This window comes from Hippocampus bargibanti, linkage group LG04, assembly GCF_051943395.1.
Source record: "Hippocampus bargibanti isolate YZ-2025 linkage group LG04, ASM5194339v1, whole genome shotgun sequence".
Taxonomy (NCBI): domain Eukaryota; kingdom Metazoa; phylum Chordata; class Actinopteri; order Syngnathiformes; family Syngnathidae; genus Hippocampus; species Hippocampus bargibanti.
The window spans coordinates 13,747,199-13,765,545 of NC_142737.1; the positions used below are offsets into that span (position 1 = coordinate 13,747,199).

At 38.9% G+C, this 18,347-nt stretch overlaps 2 protein-coding genes across 6 annotated transcripts in view; one reads left to right on the top strand and one right to left on the bottom strand.

Moving 5' to 3' along the window:
• frmd3 (FERM domain containing 3) overlaps positions 1–18,347 on the bottom strand; it is a 144,673-nt gene that overhangs the window by 46,100 nt on the left and 80,226 nt on the right. Inside the window, exon 3 of one of the 4 annotated variants that reach the window (XM_088994160.1) lies at positions 11,031–11,155. The exons of 1 other annotated variant lie outside the window; for it this stretch is intronic. In XM_088994160.1, coding sequence (XP_088850286.1) covers positions 11,031–11,147 — 117 coding nt within the window. In that variant the 5' untranslated portion in view covers positions 11,148–11,155. Of the gene's footprint in view, positions 1–11,030; positions 11,273–18,347 lie in introns of those variants that run through there. 2 more of the 4 variants (XM_088994157.1, XM_088994159.1) reach the window with 2 other exon arrangements.
• On the top strand, positions 11,809–18,335 carry LOC148899121 (gluconokinase-like). 2 transcript variants are annotated; one of them, XM_088994147.1, is made up of 6 exons: positions 11,809–11,848; positions 12,688–12,729; positions 13,091–13,121; positions 13,221–13,307; positions 15,301–15,344; positions 17,545–18,335. In XM_088994147.1, exons 2-6 carry the CDS (start codon positions 12,692–12,694, stop codon positions 17,906–17,908), a joined length of 564 nt encoding a protein of 187 aa, XP_088850273.1. In that variant the 5' UTR covers positions 11,809–11,848; positions 12,688–12,691; the 3' UTR covers positions 17,909–18,335. The 2 variants fall into 2 exon arrangements, with proteins under 2 accessions (XP_088850273.1, XP_088850274.1); XM_088994148.1 differs by having other exon boundaries at positions 12,691–12,729.

The window sequence follows — 18,347 nt, forward strand, 5'->3', positions numbered from 1 at the left end:
CAGAGGGGATCGAGCCTTTTCCGTTGCTGGTCCCACTCTCTTGAATGCTGCTGAACATTTGTCAAGCCCCCTCGCTGCCCATCTTTAAAACCCGTCTCAAAACTGACTTGTACTCTTTGGCATTTGACTCAGCATGATTCAGACTTGATCTTAGCTTTATTCCGTGGTGCTTTCTACTATCTTTGTGACTGCTTTATGTCCTGTATATAATACGTGTCAATGATAAGCGCTTTGTTACAGCTTCAGCTGTTGTTAAAGCGATATGGATAGCAATATGTATTGTATTGTATTGTATTGTATTGTATTGTATTGTATTGTATTGTAAAAAATGTTTTTGAGGGAACTTCTGCACTTTCAAAACGATTGCAACCGTCTGTATTTTTGGGTTTTGAAGTTGTAATAGCGAGCTGTCGTTTTTGATCACATGGTATTACATTTTTGCCGCAGTTTGTTCAGGATGGATAGATAAAAAAAGTAAATGAGTAAAAATCATCACCCTAACTTCATGACTGAGTTTAAGAGGGCATTGTGTGTACGCTGACATTTGCATTTCGGCAACTTTAGTATTTGACAGCAGTTGAAGAAGAAAAAATTGCTATCCTTCATGACGATACAGTACATTTTAAAACACATTTCCTGTTTTGCAATCATTGTGCCCTTCTATGGTGTCATTAAAAAAGACATTGAGCACATAGGACGCAACACTTTCTATTGATCAGACAGTAGTCCAAACAGTGTTGGCGGCTTTGCTTTTTCCCAGGCACGAGGACCCTCGGCAATGTGGCCCACTTAAGTGGCTGATGTTGTTTAATTAATTCGCATGTCAGCTCGATTATGGCTGGTCCTTATCCACTTTAGCGGTTTCTCCTCATGGCACGGCCCAAGTAATTGGTTCAATGTACAGCTGAAACTTCGTGAATTATAAATAAAGATTATAGTTGACGAAAACTCACAAAAGAATTCAAACTTTAATTGTAAAAACAAGATCCTACAACTAATAACAAAAAACAACCGAGAAATTCTGAGCATTCCTTTTGGCAGTTGTCAAAACGAGGAAGGTAATGGGCCCAAATTTTGGTCTGTGAATTTGAAGAAAATGTTCCCAAAATGTTCATCTCTGTTTTTACAACAACCGACACCATTTTTTGTTTTTTAACTGACATCAGAAAAACGTTTTATAGCATCTAAAATACCCAAAACATGCAGGCTGATATTTTTTGTCAAATGCAAAACGCCAATAAAAATGACTTAAAGTGTCCCAAAACTACTTGCTCGAGAATCAAAACAATGGCTTCAGATTCGGAGAAAATGCTTTCTTGTTACTCATCCAGTTATGAATATGATTCAAATAGTTCTGAAGAGGAAAGCATACATGTTTGCAATCGATTAAAGGAGTCCTCCCATATCAATTCAAGCCATCAATGACAGCAATGTAGCATCCAAGTAAATGCACAAGATGGCGCCCAAGCTCCGTTGGAAATTGGCTGATTTGTCCGCAGGAAATTTGTGTCGGCTAGTAGTAAGAAGAAGAAGAAGGAGGAGTATCTTTTTTTTTTTTTTTTTTTTTTGACGACGATACTAGTGCAGCGTGTTCTACCGGAAACAAATTCCTTGTGTGTTCTACATACTTGGCAATAAAGATGATTCTGATTCTGATTCTGATCAAATAGATGTCTTGGTGCAACACTCAACGATTCACCGTCGCGTTATTTATGTGTTTTCCTTCTAATTTCGCCATCAACACGAAGTTTTCAGACAAAAACAAAGTACCCAAAATGCATTGTGTGTCGCTTACTCGGTCAGGGGCGTTCCAGACGTGACTCACGTCAGGCATCGTCACCAACTCGAAAACAAGACTTCCTGAATATTCCGCGCGAGTCTTAAAACGTAAAATCTAGCTATATGCAGTGGAATCTTTGTAAAATACGCTCAGTAGAAGTCATTTGAAGTGATTTTGGCGTCGGTTGTCCTTTAAAGTATTGCAAATCATTTTTCTGGCAGTTGAAGCTCTCTCCATGTTTGTTTGTTTTTTTTTTTTTTCTGAAGAACATTTGACAGCACTGATTTCAGTTTGTCAAGTCTAAGTGGGTCACTCTGTGTTTGGAGCATTTGAAAAGATTAGAGTCCAGCCAATGATTCAAGGATGCAAATCATCCTCTGAGGCGACGCTCTGAAAACTTCAAGAGCCAAAATCAGTACTGAAAGGATCCAGTCTGATATTATGGGATGTATCCAAGTATCCCCATTATGGAGACAAGCTTTGGAAATGACCTATGATTACCCTCCAAAAGTTAAAAAAACATAAATAAATATGGAGATGGTCTCTCCTTCGATGCTTCCGACTTTCATTCTTCTGGGATGATTTTGTCAGAGCCGCTGTGGGAATTTGTGCCCGAGTATTTCGAGTTCATGGCATCAAGGGACGAAGTGATTATTTGAAAATCCATGTGCAATGAGGTCAATACAGCTTACTGTTGTGCCAATTACAAAAGCCATAAAACATGAGTTCGGGAAGGCTGCTGGAAACAGCAACACAAATAAATAAATAAAATCACGCCTTGTGGAATGAATGCATCAGTGGGAATGAAAGGCACCAACAATAATGTAGAGGGGGGAGGCGTGTCTCCCATTTTGTATTTACAAAGTGCCTTTAGGGTTGTTGTTGGTCATTGCTCCTCACACAATAAAAAGGTTGACAAGGGCTTGGAAAGAACTGCATGTTGGCCAGTTGTGATTCATTATAAACTGTATTTGAAAATGTTACTTTTTTTCAGAAGCCATTTTCAAACAAACAAAAACATTGCTTCACTTTTTTTTAATATGGATGCCGTCTCCAGATATTGTGAGCTCTGTAGGTTATTTTCTTATGAAACATTGGCTATGCTATAACCTTGTCCCTGTATGGGAGAAGTAAATTACCCCTACATCACTTGCAATAATCGAGGCACACACACTTCAAATGCATGCAGACTAAGGAGTGAGTTCATGGCTGGGCACACCAGCTAATAAGCTTAGAGTTCGCCATAAATTATCAGTTTATGGCTCTGGATTAGTTTCTCCTCTAATGGAGAGCCATCCGTTCCTCTTGCATTGCTGGCCATCATGCTTGCACGCATGCGCGTGCATATATACACATACACACACACGCGCGCACACACACACACACACACACACACACACGCACACGCACACACACACACACACACACACGCGCACACACACACACACACACACACACACACACACACACACACACACACACACACACACACACACACACACACACACACACACACACACACACACATTTTGAAGCTCCTTTTGCACTGCATGTAAAAGTTGACATTTGTCTGCTTTTTCCCCTTTGTGTCATTGCCATTTAAGATGACATTAACATGGAGAGGACAATGTTAACCTGAAAATGTTCTGCTTTTCTCAGTCATGTCAGAGGCCTTTTTTCCACCTAGATTTATTCTATCATGGTCATGGTCGCCTCCAACAATGTTATACTACTAATAATAATTAACAAACGATTATTATTAATTTAAATTATTATTATTATTTTACCTGAAATTATTTTCTTTATTTTATTTTATTTAGGTTTTATATATTTATTTATTATTATATATTATTATCTTAAACAATATGCAATAATAATAATAATAAGAAGAAGAAGAAGAAGAAGAAGTAGAAGAAATAACAAGAATAATAAATATTATTATTTACTTTACTTTACTTTACTTTAATTTAATTTAATTTAATTTAATTTAATTTATAAAAATGAAGGACAAATTCAACTCAACACTGAAATTATTTTCTTTATTTTATTTTATTTGTGTTTTATATTATTTATTTATTATTATATATTATCTGAAACAATATGCAATAATAATAATAATAATAAATATTATTATTATTGAATTGAATTGAATTGAATTTAATTTAATTTAATTTATAAAAATGGACAAATTCAACTGAACAGTATGCTGGTTTATGAGGTATTATCAGACAGAGCTTGAGTTGTTTGGCATTTATATTCAAAGGTATTATAGTAGAGATTCCACTAAAATTATAATATTGTAGAAAGTTGTCAGTATGATGCAAAATAGTTCTACACACAAAAAAAGCACAAAACGAAATGACCACAATGGTACACGAAGCACCTTCATGGAAGAAGAAATCTTTGGTGCAGATCTTTTAGTGGCTCTCATACATGTAGCTAATGTAGTGTTATGTCACGCAGGGTAATTGCAGTGACCACAGTGATTAGCTTCAACTGCGTATGTGTCCTTGAGAAAAACCCTGAATAGAAATATGGTGAATGACAAATTGGTGTGCCTATCACATGCTTCTTATTTGGATCAATAATCAGTTTTGGACACCTGAGAGGCCTTTCTCAGATAACTTCAATAGTTTCATCCCATTTCTCGTTCATGTTTTAATGTGCGTAGTAAATACGGAACCAAGAAACCATTGCACATGGATACGTTTAACCAAGAAAAATACACATTTTTGTTCCATTCCAACTCCTTAAAATTTAAATACAGCGATACCTTGGCTTACGAACTTAATTAGTTCCCAGACAGAGTGTGTGAGGCGAAAAGTGTGTATCCCAAAAATTAATTTCCCATATGAAACCATTAAAATGAGAATAATCTGTTCCCAGGTCCCCATAAAACGTAATTTTCTACTTTTTAATTTTCTAAGCTTTAAAACGACACAAAATAGACCTTATTTTATGTATAATAAATGTGCTATGGTAGTATAAATAAAGAAATAAACAGTACTGTATAATAACGTTGCTTTATTTACCTTTGTGATGGTCGTTGATGGCTTGATGGAATGGAGTGGCCGGTTTACTCGGCATTAAACACTTGATGAGGAACGTAACCCTCTTTCACCATCTTGAGGAATGATCCCTTGTAGGTGTGTTCTCTGCGATAATTTTATCGAGTTCCTCATCAATTATGATCTGTTTAGCTGGGTTGATAGCTTTTTGCATCAAGTATACAGATGACTTGTGCGGGTTGTTTGTGGAGCCTGATTGATGGGATATTTTAACCTTGCAGTCTACACTCTGCCTTTGAACTATCAAAGTTGAACCTATCTCACTGCCGTCTGCCTGTCTCTTTAATGTTTGAACCACCTCACCTCACTGCTGCATTCTTGACCAATCATGTGGTTTTAACCGAAGACTGGGGGCGGGAATAGAGGACAAAAACATTTTCTTGTTCGGAGAACGGGCTCGTTCACGAACGACACATGACTCATTGTGGCGCTCCGTGTGTATCCCGAAAAATAGTACGTATCCCAAGGTAAAGTTTTCATAAATTTTACGTTCGTAAACCAAAAAGTTTGTCAGCCAAGGGGTTCGTAAACCGAGGTATCACTGTATTGCCATTGAGAACACTTGTTTGCATAAGAAATGTTTTCAAAATTTGACAATATGTGCAAAGTTTTTTTAAGTCTGAGTCCATCACACCTATTTTGCCACATTTCTCATGCCTTTAAATTGTAATCACTCTGCAAAAGTGAAACTCAGAAAATAGATTCATGTGATGAGCATCAAAGAAGCAGCCGGCGAATAGGACGGAAATAGAACCGGTCTATCTATTTTTAACTTTCTCGAAAAAATTGCGTCGTTGCTGCATATGTTATCTTTCGCACACTTACACTCATACACATTTTAGCCCCCCAAAATAGTTGTTTTTCCACACTAAGGTCACCAACAACCATGTATTTCGAATGCCTTTCTTTGTCTCAGCCTCAGTGAGACACAAACATCATACGAAAGCATCACCGACAGCTGACGGGTGTCAGCTGCATGAGGAACACTGATCTCTCTTAATTATACATGATGTGTCACAGACACGGCAGGGGACCCAGACTGAGATAGAAGAGGGATGGAATAAAGACAGGATGAAAAAGAAGAAGGGAGTCAAGTCAAGTTCGTATTGATCTTTCAACAGTAGCCAAAATGGAACTGTATAGTGCCACTTAGCAGTTTTTTTGACAACGATACTAGTGCAGCGTGTTCTACCGGAAACAAATTCCTTGTGTGTTCTACATACTTCGCAATAAAGATGATTCTGATTCTGATTCTGATTCTGATGATTCTGATTCTGATTCTGATCTTGACTTGTCTCCCGTAGTACCTACTCTTATACCTCTGGCATGACAAGACCTACAGTATGTTACATGCTTCAAGCACAGCATACACACCCACACAGGCACGTACAGTACGTGTGATGCTACATTCCAGCCTGCTTGAAGGTAGGAAACATCTCACTTTAAACTTCTGGAGTATATATTAAAGACAGTTTACTTTTCAGTAACCGTGATCCAAATAGTTGCATCTCTGAATTGCTTGCCCAGCCATGCATTCACTTTCTGAACCGTTTATCCTCATGAGGGTCGCGGACTATGTTGGAACCAATCCCAGCTGTCATCGTGCAGTAGGCAGGGGACACCCTGAACTGGTTGCATTCACTGCCATTCCCGAATTTATTCAGGAATCGAAAAGCAAGACGTGGAGCGCCATTCCCAAATTTGTTTGGGTTTTGTTTTTTCTTGCTGGGAGTCCCAATAAAGCGCTGGTCAGACCTCTGGCAATGTTTTTCCCTCCTACGAGGGGGCAGTATTTGTCATTTGTACAGTAGCCCCCATTTTAAACTCAGATAACTCCAGACCCATATAACATAGGAATTAACTCTTTTTTTCTGATGAAAGAAGAGAGTCTAAGTTTTTTTACGCTGCATTGAATGTTAATGTAGTCCTAAAATTCAATATTGTGTGGGTCCTGCAATTTGAGTGAAAATGACCCAAAAAAAACTGGCACTGTAGTGGAGACATTTTTTCACATCGTTTGGCAGTGAATGAGTTATGAGTGCTCCATTAGTCTGCCACACATGTTTTTGGAATATGGGAGGAAATCACAAAACTTACAGGGAGAAAATGGAAACTCCACCAATAAATCTGGAGCCAGAATCGAACCCTGCACCTGTGCACTCCGAGGCTTCTGCACTGTACAACCAACATGCTGCCCCTTGCTTGGCCACCCATCCAATGTGAACTCAAACAACCAAATAATTCTTTTGTAGATTAGGCGCATCAGAGTATAAGGTACACCCCCAATGAATGGTGTATGGTCAAACATTTCCATAAATAAGCCGCACTGGACTATAAGGAGGTGAATTAAAACATTTTCCAAATATAATAAATAAATGTATAAAAGTTTTCCAAATATAAAGCACACCACATTATAAGGCGCTACAGTCGATGACTGCTGACAGTAGCTGTGAGACCTGTTGTGGCTCAATATTAATTCACAAATATGGCACAACTGCGTATTAGGCGCAGGGTCATCTTTTGAAAAGAATCAAGGCTTTTGCGTGCGCCTTATACACCAGAAAATACGCTACATCATTTCGTAAAAAGCCACCGAACACATTCTGTTCACTAAGCTGCACCATATCACAAAAAAATACTATGTATGTATGCCATACCACTTTATTTCTCATAATTTAGGGTGAATTGTATAGGGCAGGGTTCGGGAACATATGGCTCGTAAGCCATATATGGCTCTTTTAATTATTGCATCTGGCACGCAGATAAAACAAAATACAGTAAAGTCTCGTTATATCGATATTCTAGGGAGTCCGAAAAATATCGATATAACCGGGACTATCGATATATCCGACCCTGCGCGCATGTTACATATTCTCAGTTTTTCGCTGTTCATTTCCTGTTTGGGCTGCTGTTGGCGGAAGCGCAGTTGTGATTGGAACATACTGAGCTAAGGTGGCTGTTGATGTTAAATGATTGGATGGTAGCCGTTGGTGTTCAAACAGGTAAACGGCCCTTTTTAAATAAGCCCGACGAGTAAAAAACGTGATGAGTATCGCACACATCAGGTTGAATGCAATGAAACATTACCATCGATGAAACAGTCGAATGTCAGTGGCACTTTGACAAGCCCCATGCTAACGTTAGGCTCAATATACTTCTGCGAGAGACAGCAGAAAGCAAGTGTGGAAGCTAATGAGCCATGTGCAGGCTAGCTAGCAGTAACTTCGCCTTTGGACCTGGCAAGTTGACTTTCATTCCGATCGTTTGGCTGGATTTTTACCAATCATGAGGAACGGAAAACCATTCATGCTAATGGTGAGTACTATCACAAAGTTATTTGCCCTTTTGTTGAAAAGCGTGTGTGCGTGTGAGTGGCGCTCACTGAAAAAACATTTGGAAATATTTCACTTTTATGGCTCTCTTAGTCAAAAAGGTTTCCCGACCCCTGGTTTAGGGTGTTGCAGAAAGATCATAAAAATACCAAAATATAAGTTTCTGAATTTCTGCAGTGAAGTTCCATAGACTGGAAATATGTAGAGACCAATTTCCAAGAATTTCCAAGTGGCATACCACGAACAATTGGGCGATCACAGTGATAATTCATACATGTCTCCTTAAAAAAATTCCAATAGATGCGTCCATTCGTTCAGGAAAAAAAAATACTTAGTTGGTATAATGATTTCTAATTCAAGACATTATACATTTAAGCATGTTGTTGGATCACCAAAAAGAAGCACCAAACAGTATCTCTGTGCTTGGGAATGCTTGCGGTATATTGTCAACGAAGCCCCTTGCGCAGTATTGAATGATCTTGCGTCACATGGACAACTGGATCTTGAACGACATCTCCAGTTAGACTGAGATGCGGCCGCTCTGTAATGTTGTCCATTCAGGAACAGTTCTTAGTGTTGTGCAGTGCTGTTAGGACACCACCAAATTCCACCGCATTTCCACTGACACTGTTTGATGCAATAAAGGAGTCAAAAATAGAGATTTCAATTATATTTTAGCCCCACCCAATATTTCAACATGGTCTTTAATGGACTGACATCTGCGATGTGTGTGCTGACTGACTGACCCACATTATGGAACGAAAGGAAAAAAATTAACGCAGTGACTAGAAAGAGAAGTGCTGCTGCTGTTGTGAGTGACTTAGAGCAGGAGGCACAGGAAGTCATGAAATATGCACAGCGGAGCAAAGAACAAGCACACAGCACATTGGCAACACAAAGCCATTAAAACAGTAGAAAAGAAAACTAAAGTCCATTTTCATTGTGTCAAATGCCTCTAAAGTCACGTGAAATATATTTTTCTTTGCATTTTATTTTGTTTGCTGGAGCAAAAGGGGGTTCAAAAAAAGAGAAGAAAAATACACACAAGGAGTTACGTAAAGTAAGCTGAATAAGGAGACATTATGCTGTTTTTTTACTAATCAAAACAGTTCCCATAGTATTGTATTGATACACAACTACCTAATTTATGCAGGGGTGTCCAAAGTCGGTCCTCGAGGGCCGCGGTCCTGCCTGTTTTCCAGCTCACCCAGCAGCAACGCACCTGATTCAAATCATCAGGACCATTTTGATGCTGCTTCAGAGCTGGCTGATGAGGTGATCATTTGAATCAGGTGTGTTGCTGCTGGGAGAGCTGGAAAACAGGCAGGACAGCGGCCCTCGAGGACCGACTTTGGACACCCCTGATCTAGAGGCACGAAAATATTTTATGAGTTATGTGACAGAACAGTGATACGCATACATCACATTATGCATTACTGAACGGTACTGTGTTATTTGTTATGTTAAGATGATTCCCCAATACTGTTATACAGAGAAATAATTCTTCTAACAGCTCTCAAAGAGATGATGCACGTGTACAGTATTGAATCCAATGTATAACTAATTATTTTGCATTTTATTAAATGCGATCCAATTCCAAAGCATCATCATTTATACCACACGCACTTGGAGACATTTGGACTGCAAGACATGCGTTTTAGTTGGTGTAACCCCATATCAATTATCATATTACATTACTCTTAATAATAATAATAATAATAATAATAATAATAATAATAATAATAATAATGATAATAATCTCTTCGCTTCGGCTTTTCCCTTTAAGGGGTCGCCACAGCGAATCAGTGTCCTCCATCTTCAGAGATTTGATTCGCATATTTGTTTTGGCCAAGCTTTTACGTCGGATGCACTTCCTGACACAACCTTCTGTATTTATCCGGACTTGGGACCGGCACAATAAGACACTGGCTTGTGTCCCGTTGTGGCGACAGAACAAGCAACTCTATGAACTTAATAAAGATGAAGATGGTCAGTAAAAGGCTCCCAAACACACAAAATGGTCATCAGCACAGCATCATTAAAATAAAGCCAAATTATACTCAGCATTTATTGTCATATTGTTTATCATTATAATTGTATTACTCTTAATAATAATAATAATTATTATTATTATTATTATTATTATTATATAATATAATAATATTATAATATAATTATTATTATTATTATTATTATTATTATTATTATATAATGATGATGATGATAATTAAGATGATGATGATGATGATGATGAGCTTTTTTTTGGTATATTTTAAAAATAATATGTATCAGAAAGCCTTTAATCGTCCCACAGTGGGGACATTTGCAAATATGCATGCCATTTATATTATTTTTGAAATTACGGTACAGGGAAGAAAATATAATACTACCACTAATGATAATATTGATAATGATAATGATCTGAATGATATTTATGATACTACTACTACTACTACTACTACTACTACTACTACTACTACTACTACTACTACTAATAATAATAATAATAATAATAATAATAATAATAATAATAAAAGTAAGGATGAGCTAGATTCCTGTCAACACATTGTCCATTAGACTTAATAGAACCTCATCATTTCTGTGCTGAAGGAGCAAACTTCATAAATAAGTTCTCTCTCCACTCATGCATTTTCCACATGAACATGAATAATTGTTCTGCCATAGGATGTAATTATGCATTTTGGAGGCTGCACATGCATTGTGCTGCAACAGAGACCAACAACACGTTATGTAAAACCACACCGGCATTGATTGAGCGCTTCTGTGTTCAAAACCTTATGCTACCGTATCCCTCAATGTATTCGAGCCGTTGGGGTGATGACTCCCTACCTGGATGTTGCAAGAGATCTCCGAGTCATCCAGCAGACGAATGGTGCACGGGATTTCCTGATGGTTCTCCAGGGAGCGGATGCTGGGGCTACGGAAGCGGAGCATTTTCATCCTCATGTGAGGCTCTGAAGCGAAGCACCACGCGGCATGTCAGCGCATCTGAAGCTTTTGGGATGGAGGAATGGGCGGATGCAGGAAAAGGAGGATGGACCGATAGAGCATGACTGCTGCCCACAGCTGGAGCACAGACAGCATGAATTCTCTCTCTCTCTCTCTCTCTCTCTCTCTCTCTCTCTCTCTCTCTCTCTCTCTCTCTCTCTCTCTCTCTCTCTCTCTCTCTCTCTCTCTCTCTCTCTCTCTCTCTCTCTCTCTCTCTCTCTCTCTTCCTTCTCTGTCTAGATTCAACTGAAAGGCCACTTGTACACAACATGTCGTTCAGAATTTGGGTCTGATTGATGTAGTAAAAAAAAAACGGTCAAATAACCACCTCGTCAAAATGTGTTAATCACGCGTCAACACTAAAATAAATCGAACACCTGGGAAAGCTTGTATTTTAGGAGACTATCATCCTATTTCATAACAAAAACATGGGAATTAAATTCGTGGAATAATAAAAGAAGGTTTTAGGTATGTTTTTTGCATATTATTATGAGAACAAATGTTATTCAAGTAATTATCACAAAAATATTGTACAATGAAACGTTATTTTTCTGTTTTCAATAAACAGACACTATGCCTTTAATTGTAGAACGTGATGACGTAATACGAACGACGCGTTTCATTGGCAATGCATGCAAAGCAAATGGTCGAGGTTTCAGGTCAGTCATGGAGTTTCCGTCCAATTTTTTTTATACAAATTTTGTAAAAACAATGTGCAAAAGGAACTCGTTCCCGTTTGCACGTATTATTTTGTGAGAATCGAGGAGCCTGCATATTTGAAACGACGTCATATGACCCCCCCTCTCTGCCACAAGACACTCGACCTGTTGTCAGCCTTAATGAATAGTTTTTAGCGTCCTTAGTAAGACATGGAACACGATTTCGGGCTGACGCTGAGTTGATCTTGGTGTCAACAGTTGTAACGGCGATATAAACTGTCCCTAACTACGAGTCAAGACACAAATTAAGACCCCGCCACGCCAACTGGCGAAGCCGCGAGCATCTTCAAAATAAAAGTTAACTAAGGCTTTCAGATTATTTGCTTATATTGAAGTTCACTGCTGCGTTTCCCCGTCGGGCGCACAGCAACGGACCCCTCTGGTGTTTATGTTCCCTTCTTTTATTAAATTCAGAAATATTTATATTTCTGCGTCCCCTCAGACGACAAAATGCGCCGCCATTTAGTGTCACTCTAGTGTAGTGTGTACGTGTGGCAAAATATCTGGTCAACACTGTACGGTACTGTAATCTATACAGGTATTTATTTGTGACAATAAAACATAAAACTACAGTCCCCTGCATAATTCACAATTCAGAAGCCTCATATTCACCAGTGTTTAATGTCATATGTTACAATTTCACGTTTCCACTAGAGGTTGTTAGCGTTTTTTTTTCTGTTTATGGGTGGATAATAGATGGATAGGCGGACTGGTGCATTGATTGATTTATATGCATATTATTTTGGAGAGTAACGTGTTATTATCCACTTTTGCTTCAGCAGGATGATCTACATTATCATGGGAGTGTCGGGCTGTGGCAAGTATGTGGATGTAGCAGTTTGACCAATGTGACTGCTTTATTTGCGTAAACATGCAGCGGCCCCTCTATCTCCGGGCAAATTGGCGTTTTCGTGTTTATGTTTGTCAAAGTCATTATAAGTGCCTTGCACGCTGGGTCCAAGATGACAGTAATTTCATCTGTGCCCTATGTCATGCATATTAGCATATTTGACAATAAAGCTGACTTTGACTTTGACTGATTTTCTGTATATGATAGCTGTCCATGTTAAGCGCTTTGTTGCAGCTCCAGCTGTTGTTAAAGCGCTATATAAATCAATATGTATTGTATGTATTGTATTTTTGTGTGACTTTATAAACTGCTGTAATGTGTTTGTCATGCAGAAGTTCTCTGGGGACCTTCCTGTCAGAAAAGGTATTTCAATCTATCAGTCCAATGCTTAATCTGAGGGGATGTTTGGACCACATCATCACCTGAATTTGTATGTGTGTGTGACGTGTGTTTACGTATTAGCTGGGGTGGCCCCTGCATGAAGGTGACAGTTTTCACCCGGAAGAGAACGTGGCCAAGATGGCTCGCGGAGAAGCACTCACCGACCAGGTCAGTTGGAATCGTGTCGGCACATTGTTCATTGTTTGGAAATTGAATTTAAACATTTTTTTCATAATCAATAGAATTGGGATAAAATATCAATGTATTTTCTTTTGACTTATCATTGTTAATGTTGTATTCATAGTTTGAACTATTACTATTGGCAACGGCATCATATTTAGTATTGATTTTTTTTATTCAAGCACTTCTGAGATTATGTGACCGCTTTTTTTTTACCATTGAACATATTTGATCTCGAAACAAAATATTGAATATTTGCCATGTTATGCAAATATGTGAAATATTGATGAGTTAAAGGATAACCGACAAGTTGTGTCCATAATTTGTCAAATCACTTCAAATGACTTCTACTGAGCGTATTTTACAAAGATTCCACGGCATATAGCTATATTGTACGTTTTAAGACTCGCGCTGAATATTCAGGAAGTCTTGTTTTCGAGTTGATGACGATGCCTGACGTGACGTCACGTCCGCAACGCCCGACCGAGAAAGCGACACACAATGCATTTTGCGGTACTTTGTTTGGTCTGAAAACTTCGTGTTGATCCGTGTTGATGGCGAAATTAGAAGGAAAACACATAAATAACGCGATGGTGAATCGTTGTGTGTTGCACCAAGACTACTATTTGATATAAGCTGACACAAATTCCCAGCAGACAAAGCAGCCCATTTCCAACGGAGCTTGGGCGCCATATTTTCATTTTCTGGGACACTACATTGCTGTCATTGTCGGTTCGAATTGATATGGGAGGACTCCTTTAATCGATTGCAAACATGTATGCTTTCCTCTTCAGAACTATTTGAATCATATTCATAACTGGATGAGTAACAACAAAGCATCTTCTCTGAATCTGAACTCCGTGAGTCCATTGTTTTGTTTCTTGAGCAAGGCAAGACGACTTGGCGTGAGGTCACGAACTGGGGGCGGGAATTTCTGAAAATCCCCAGTTTCGAGCTGATTTGTGGCAGGTTTTGGACAGTTTAAGTCATTTTTATTGATGTTTTGCATTTGAGTAAAAATATCAGCCTGTGTGTTTTGGGTATTTTAGATGCTATAAAACGTTTTTCTGATATCAGTTAGGAAACAAACTGTCAGTTGTCCTTTAAAGTAGTGGACGTTTGATGTTAATATTTGGCAGCATCTCTAATGTTAGCATTGTGCCATGGTTGCCCCTGGTAAGCTTCCATCATACTTGTGCTTTCAAGTGCGCCCTGTACCCACACTCTGCTGGCTCTAGTTCAAGTCGTACTTGGCTGCAGACAAGGCGAACATACTTTTAGGTAGACGTGGAACAAAATGTGAATCCTCTTATCTGTTTTCTATTGCTCATGTGACAAGCTTGTGACTCCAATTTAAATTGATCAAACACACCACAAATTGAGGTCTTAACGTTTAGAATTTGAGACCTCACTTCAGCAAGCATCTCTCTTTCTGGCTTTTGCTTTGTCATTATTTACACTGTACATTCGTTGCTTTGAAATAAATGTATCTAATTTGAAAAATGTAATACTAAATTTAAAAGTAGTTCATATAATTTTGTATTTTTTTTCAAGTTGGGGTGGGACTTTTTAATTTATCGACCACAGGTGTTAAAGTCAAGGGCTGGGGGCCAAATCTGGCCCACCATATCATTTTATTCGGCCCATAAAAGCAAATCAAGCATGTCAAGTGCCATGATACTTGGTAAAATCCGAACCAAAAATTGAAATTGTCGTATAAAAACCACAATAATAGTCATTATTCTTGACTTCTAATTTGAAACCTCGTCATTCATTAATTTGTAGTGCGCTCTATATGTAATATGTGGAGGAGATTAAACATTCTCATGGCTTCCCCAAATTCATAACGGCCCTCAGGAGGAAATGGGAACTACAATGTGGCCCGCGGCAAAAATGAGTTTGACACCGTCAATTCAATTTCAATGGTTTTCCTTCAAACATTAAATTGCAATAAATCATGATTTTACATTTTTCTCCTCAGGATAGATATCCCTGGCTTCTAAGACTACACAAGGTCATTGAAAGGTGTGACAAAAATGGCAGACACACAAACACGCACGCACGCACGCACACACACACACACACACACACACACACACACACACACACACACACACACACACACACAAACACACACAATGATTCAAGATAGGGGGTTTAGTCATTAAAAGCATGGAATTGTCATTGAAAGATCAAAACCGTTTTGCCAGTTTTTAATGAGTTTTGGATGAGGCTGAGGAAAATTCTAAAGTAGCGTAAAGTGTGCCAACATATCGCCTGTGACATCAAAGACTTAGACGGGTAGTCTTCCTTCCTTCTACCATTCTGCTCATCCCTCACTTTCCTCCACCTTTCCTCTTCTGGGTCTGAATTACCAAAGGGTTCCGCATGCAAACGAGGCAAAATAGCAGCAAAAAGCATTTTGCGTGTTCGGTGATAAATACACATACAGTGATACCTTGGCTTACGAACCTAATTGGTTCCCAGACAGAGTGTGTGAGGCGAAAAGTGTGTATCCCAAAAATTAATTTCCCATAGGAAACCATTAAAATTCCCATAGGAAACCATTCAAATGAGAATAATAATCCCCATAAAACGTAATTTTCTACTTTTTAATTTTGTAAGCCTTAAAACTACACAAAATTTACCTTATTTTATGTATAATAAATGTGCTATGGTATTATAATTAAAGAAATGAACTGTACTGCATAATAAAGTCGTTTTGTTTACCTTTGTGGTAGTCGTTGATGGCTGGTTTCCGCTGAATTAAACACTTGATGAGGAACGTAACCTTCTTTCATCATCTTGAGGAATGATCCCTTGTAGGTGCTTTCTCGGTGATAATTGTATCTAGTTCTTCATCAATTGTGATCTGTTTAGCTGGGTTGATAGCTTTTTGCATCAAGTGTACAGATGAGACTTGTGCGGGTTATTTGTGGACCCTGATTGATGGGATATTTTAACCTTGCTGTCTACACTCTGCCTTTGAACTATCGAAGTTGAAACGAGTCCAAATGTCACTGTTTTCTATCCATTTTCTCACTCTCTCTCTGTCGTCTGCCTGCCTCTTTAATGTTTAAACCACCCCCCTCACTGCTGCGTTCCTGACCAATCACGTGGCTTTAACCGAAGATTGGGGCCGAGGAATAGAGGACAAAAACAGTCAGCTGCCATTTTGTTGTTAGAAGAAGGGGCTCGTTCGCGAACGACACATCACTCATTGAGGCAGCTCCATGTATGAAAAAAGTTTGTATACCAAGGTAAAGTTCGTATGCCAAGGTAAAATTTTCATAAATGTAACGTTCGTAAACCGAAAATTTCGTAAACCAAGGGGTTCATAAACCAAGGTATCACTGTACAAGATATTTTCTTTCCTCAAATGTGGTTTGGAGTTTTTTTTTCTTGCCTGGTGGTAGAGATGACATCAGGATCCGATCAAACATCTCTGACAGGCGTCTTGTGTTATGTCACATTATTTGCTATTTATCTTTTGTCGTTGTTGTTTTGACTTCTAGACGGCGCTGCGAGAGTGGCTGCCTTTCCAGCAACTCCTGTATTTTGTTCTTCTCCTTCTTCCTTTCCTCTTACTTTCAACACTTTGCTGCTGTGAAATGTAAATGTCTCCACTGCGTGACTAACAATGAGACTAATCTAATCCAAAATCAAACAAAACATGGCTTTCATGTAGTTGCTGACTACCCCAAATTTGTTACAGCAACAGATTTCTCAAGAATGTTTTGTTTGCCTCTTCCACTTCCAGTTCCAACACCTCAAAGTTCATTTCGCGCTTGCGTGCTTTCCCAGGTTTTTCCATTGGGAAATCCATCAGCGCTATCTAAACCTCAGAACCCACCTTTAAAACGTGGCACTTTCCACCACTTTTACACCTGCACGAAGCTTGTGCAAGTGAATTAACATACAATTTGGAATCTTGGGACTTATACCTCAGAGTTTAGGCCCTTTAGAATCCCAATTCAAAGATTACATGTGGTTTTTTTTAGTTTAGAGGGTCTTGGAAATATGTCGTGACATATCAGATTGTTAACAGTCAGTTAAACACAATTGTGCTAAATTTAAAAAGTACACTGCCAGATTCGGATCAATGGTGAAATTTGTGACGCAACTTCACGTGAGGTATTAAACCCACAAAAATAGAGTTCAATGTGATTTTTAGTAACATTTATTTTAAATCTAAAACAATTTTTACCTTGTATATCCATCACAGAGAAAGATGTTCGAGCTCTAATGCATTGGTGGCGTGCTCTGCCCTCAAACGCCTCTACAGACTCATGCTCCTCCACGGCTCCAAAGCCCTTCCCACCTCTTCCACCTCACATCTCCTTCCCCACTCCCTTCCCAATGTTTTTTTTCTCTTTTTGCACGGAGACTACGAGGAAATCCGCCAAAGATTGGTGGCCCGGAGTAAACATTTCATGAAGGCAGACCTTCTGCGTTCCCAGTTTGATATTCTGGAGCCCCCATTGGAAGGGCAGGAGGAAAACGTGATCCGTCTGCATGTGAGCCAGAGCATCCTTGACATGGCCATGGAAGTGGAGAAGCATATAAGCAGCCTCAAGTCTCCAACGTGATCATTAAAAAGCCAGCAAAAAGGATGTCACCACTGTTGATGTGATTTTTGCCGAATGTTGTGATCAACTCGTCTTTATTCAGACATACACTTCTGACAAACCTCCATTTGGCAACCATGTCATGTTGTTTGACTTATATTCAAACCTCATTCTAAATCAAGGGTTGGAGGGGGTGCTCTTATCTCTCCTACCCAGGCACTGGCGACACACACACGCGCACACACACACACACACACACACACACACACACACACACACACACACACACACACACACACACACACACACTCACGCTAGCTTGCAAAATACTAAAGATCACTGAGGGTACACACTGCCTGTCAAGAGAAACACATGAACAAATTGCGATGTTTGAAATGAAACATTTGTCCTCAATGTAATATGTCACAAAATAAAAACGGAAATTACATTTTTTAATCGG